We start from the raw sequence: 5,000 nt of genomic DNA on the forward strand, positions 1-5,000 counted from the left end.
GTATTTAGCATGCAGCACTGTACGAAAATATAATCCGTACGAAAGGTCGAAATTCGGCTTTGTCCGAAAATATTTCCGTCCGAAAATTTCCTGCTATACAGTATCCTCCAGAATAGATAAACATAGTATATACCCATGACGTGATCTCAGAAAACTCTGTGGCTGATTGCTCTGTACAATTGCGATAAACGGCAAGAATTATCGACAGCCAACGAGGAAACATATCGCCAATGAACAAATTGCCAGTGGTGCTTACTTTCGTGACTGGTCGCGGAGTGATCAGAGTTGATATCGGCACCCGCGCGTATACACACCGAGTGAACAGCCGAGTCAGCCGCAGCCTGCGCCGCCTCCACCGCCGCAGACACCTCCGGGGACGGTTCCAGCGGCGGCTGGTGGGAGGGGATTCCCCGTCGGCCGCCGTGCAACGGGGACTGGTCCATCTGCAGCAAGGAGACCTGCTGTTTGGCGTAGTGAGGCGACGGCGGGGGCATGAGCAGGGACGGCGTTGCCTTCGGGGACAAATACATCGCCTGGGAGCACGCAGAATTTTACATCAATGAAAGAATACTACACCAATGAGACACAAGTTCATCGCATTCCCAACTCATCACAACCACGCGCTCTTCAGCCGAACCATACAGACACCAGCAAGGACACTTCCGTTGAGAGATAATATTGCTCCACGCCTCTAGACAGCTGTTTCGCTCCCTGTTGGAGCTCATCAGTAGAGGATGATAATGATGATAATGGAGGAATGATCATTCTTATACACCAGAAATGGCGCACGTGCGCGCTTTCCACATATATCAATGGCATATGCAAGCTGCTAAAATGGTGAAGTGTGAGAACAGCGATAAATAATCATAGTACGCGCTCATTGGTGGAGAAACACACCACACAGGCGACGAAAATCTTACGAGGAATACTGATGCCAATGGAAAGTGCATGTATGTTGTTTATTATTATGATGTTGCAATGTCCATGTATGCAGTTCTGAGACACAAGTTAGCAATAGAACTAGGCTGAATTAGGCTGTACCTCGGACTTTCATGGCTACTGTATCCGCCAATCCTCAACAAAACAATGATGATACAGGTGGAAAGTGCCTAGTATTAGAGGACAGAAAGCAATACGGATTGCTGAGTCCTTATCAGACTTGGATGGAGAGCCTAGGATAAATTTACAGAAATTTGTAGTTCCCTGGTCCTTTTTCTTTTCTATAAATGAGTCCTTATTGCAGTCCTTACCGCTTCCCCCTACAACCCTTGGCACGTCCCACCTGTATCATTATTGTTATCTGAGGATTGGCGGATAGCCATGAAACTCCGAGTTACAGCTCAACTCAGCCTTGTTCCATTGGCTAACTTGTGAATTTGGCTCTGCCCTCGTGGCATTGAGCAGTTTTGCGACGGCATAGCAACATGGCTTGTGCAACATCAATAAAAGAATTTTCCAATTCAGTGCAGACCTGAGTGAATAGCAACTATATATATGTAGAGCGGTTGTCAGTTGGCAACCCGCCTTTTTCTTGCTATAATGCAATTGCGTGATGTCCAAAAACTTCTTAGGAAAGAATGTGTGTGTGCGCGCGCGGGTACGTGCATGCGTGTGTGTATATGTGTGTCAATTCTTCAGGTGTGTATGGACCCCTCAAGTGTCAGTCCTTACGTCCGATTGCTGAGAGAAACCAGCTTGGGTGTGAACGGTCGGGGCTGCGGGTGACGTTGACCTGTGCGTGTGCGCGTGCGTTCCGTAGCTTGCGGCTGTCTGCCGATACGGGTTGTAGGAGGACAGCGAGGCTTCGGAGCCGGCACGGTCACGGCCGAGAGCCTGCCGCCCACCGACAGGCGTGCCGTGAATACCGACGGCCAAGCCCGTGTCGTGTGACGCATGGTACCTGTTAATACTGGAGTGGCTGAAGGATCCCGGTGTGCGGTGCCAATCACCTGCAACACGTGCACACACGCGAACACACACACATATACACACACACATACACACACACACACGGTTAAAATAGATGACGGTTCGCGTGAGACTCGGCTGAACGCCGAGTTTTCCGCGTCCGTAGGAACACCGCCACCACCAACACGAATCAAGGCGCAGGTGCCGCAGTGGTGGGATTTTCGGTCTTTGATCCCTTTGGTGGGTCTGATCTACACACAGGGTTAGTGAGAAACAATAATACTGTAAATATACAAAATTTCGGCACTTCACGATTTTTGACATTTCGGCGGCGATATATTTTCGGCGTGGGGTAGAGGGCATGGTATAGTGCGACAGATGCTGTGAAAATTTTCATCTGCGTTTTAATTTAGGCGTTTTTGGTAGGTGCCGAATAGAGCCGAAATTAAATAGCTGCCGAAAATTTGTATATTTACAGTATACGGTGAATAAACTTTAGAAGGGGGACACACTTCACGTTCGGCGACAGCAACATTAAAAAAAAAGTTTCCACGAAGCCTTCTCTTCCGGTGATAGACAGGCAAGAGCAAAGGAACAAAGACCAAGGACTGAGTACCGTAGAGAGGTGGTGGAACACGGAAATGAAGAACAGCTAAAAACAACAATGATAATGCCATAGAAATCGGAAGGGTGATAAGCTGCAAGAGTGAGGAAATTAACCTGTTTGAAATGCCAGGAAATTTTATAAATATTGATGATACTGCAACAGACACTAGAAAAACATCACCCGAAACTCACTCTTGCACTTTGCCATCCTTTCTATGTCAATGACCTTATCAATGAAAGTCATAAGCCATGTAAAGAGAGAAGGAGAGAGAAGGAGAGAGAGAGAGAAAGAGAAGGAGAGCGAGAGAGAGAAAGAGAAAGAGAGAGAGAGACAGAGAGAGAGAGAGAGAGAGAGAGAGAGAGAGAGAGAGAGAGAGAGAGAGAGAGAGAGAGAGAGAGAGAGAGACGAAAGTGTGTGTGTTGTTGTATATTTCATTTATTGCGGGAGTCCAAACAGAAAACACCTAACACCAATAACAGAACTATGACTGAACAGAACAACCAGAGATAAAGGTAATTGGCGTACAACTATCACCTATCCAACTACCATCCCATACCTGAGTACCTCGAAAAGGTATCGTGATCCCGGAGTCCGTCAAGCTCATCTTGAGCTTGCAGTTCTGCCATTGTCTGTCTCATCTCTTCCAGGTTGGTTTTTGCCAAATGAAATCTGGAACAGAACACGTAGAAACAGCGACAACACGTCAGTAAGAACACGTAGAAACAGCGACAACACGTCAGTAAGAACACGTAGAAACAGCGACAACACGTCAGTAAGAACACGTAGAAACAGTGACAACACGTCAGTAAGAACACGTAGAAACAGCGACAACACGTCAGTAAGAACACGAAGAAACTTTAAAACCTCGGGAGACTATTGCATTTTTATAATTTTTTATACGAAAGTCCACTATATTCCTGAATGTGTGCGATAAGTGGTGGCGGGGCCAAAACTTAAAGGTCTCGGCGTCTAAGCAGACAAAGTGCGTCATAATGCAGTAAAACCAGGAGGATGGGAGGAGGAAGGGGAGTGAATGATAGTGAGGAACGCGGACAATGGGTACACGGTGGTGAGAGAGAGAGGGAGCATGACACATGACACACACAGTAGAGACGTCTGCACTAGCATCTACTGTAAAAGCCATATATGGATAACGAAGTGCTAACTCTAACGAGTTAACGAGGAGAAATCTGTCGTTAAAATAGAAACCGTTGTACAGAAATCGGTACATATACTGTCCGATTGAGCGTTGAGAATGAGTGAGAATCGTTACATTTGGTACACGTAAACTAGTCAATTTTGGGAAATCGTTATATATGCGCCTCGTTAGAATAATGGCTTTTACAGGATGTTACAAGCCAGTCTCCAGTCTACACTGCATAATATGTCGTGCACAGCTGGAATAGCACTGACAGCTGTGCACGATTTTCACAATCCTGGGCTAGTTGGAAACCTCTCGGTGAGAGGACCACAAGAATAGCAGGCACTAACGAGCAACCACCGCATACAATGCGCGGGAACACCGCGAAGTCGTCTCATGCATTAATTCAGCCCTATCAACGCTATTTCACTCTCCTCCCTAGAAAAACTACTCAAATGTTCTAGAGGTGATTCCGATTTCAGTCCACCACATCAATAGTTTGTGCTCAGTCGCTAAAAAGGCACGAAAAAAGGTTCCCCCGAAATGGCAATGAGTATCGATCGAAGATATGAATTTGCAGAGATAAGAATACAACATGTGATATCTCTGGCGTCTGACATCTTAACTCTTCGGCAATTGTTGCATTGGAAAGCTTGGAGTTTCCACTACTACAGACACCATTCGATTGTTGAATTCTCCTTACAGAGAATTTAGGAATTGATCATGAATCATACATGATTACATTCAAGTACACAACGTACATAAAGGGTTAACGACATTTCCAACAAGGACCCATCCCTACCCTACCTGTGCTTTATCATGTACTTGTAGAACTGGTAAGCGAATAGCATGAAGAACGCCATGAACAGTACCAGCACTATGGTCGCTGCAATGGCGGCGTAGAAGTACGGGTTGGCGTTCTTGTGCTCAGTCTCGGCCGTCAAATCGACGTACGAAGAATCTACACACGGAGAGCAGCGGATACAGAGTAGCATGGATATAGGTGGTTACCATGGAGATGTAGCCTGGATATGCACGCCATGGGTGTAGGTGGTAACCATGGATACATAGCATGGATAATTATTTATTTATTTCTGCACCTCTTAGCATGTCAAGACAGCCAATTGAATTGAGGAGAGGATGAGACCAACCACGGAAGAAGAAAAAAACCGAAAACAATAGCACGTACACAAAAGGGGTAGTAGGGATTAGCAAGTTACAAAGCAATGAGATGTATAGGTGGTAACCGTGGACATGTAGCACGGATATAGGTGGTAACCATGGAGATGCAGCATACCAAGAGACCAGATGGGATCTGTTGCAAAAAGAAGGATCCACGAGCGG

General features: G+C 46.2%; 1 protein-coding gene across 1 annotated transcript in view; it reads right to left on the minus strand.

Annotated features, from left to right (window-relative positions):
* The window catches only part of LOC135828164 (uncharacterized), a 12,980-nt gene that overhangs the window by 4,009 nt on the left and 3,971 nt on the right, over positions 1–5,000 (minus strand). Inside the window, exons 4-7 of the mRNA XM_065340612.1 lie at positions 4,464–4,617; positions 3,072–3,184; positions 1,672–1,949; positions 257–533 (exon numbers count right to left, since the gene is read on the minus strand). Of these exons, the coding sequence (XP_065196684.1) occupies positions 257–533; positions 1,672–1,949; positions 3,072–3,184; positions 4,464–4,617 (822 nt within the window). The remainder of the gene's footprint in view (positions 1–256; positions 534–1,671; positions 1,950–3,071; positions 3,185–4,463; positions 4,618–5,000) is intronic.

The sequence above is a fragment of the Sycon ciliatum genome, chromosome 12 (genome assembly GCF_964019385.1).
Source record: "Sycon ciliatum chromosome 12, ocSycCili1.1, whole genome shotgun sequence".
Lineage (NCBI taxonomy): Eukaryota > Metazoa > Porifera > Calcarea > Leucosolenida > Sycettidae > Sycon > Sycon ciliatum.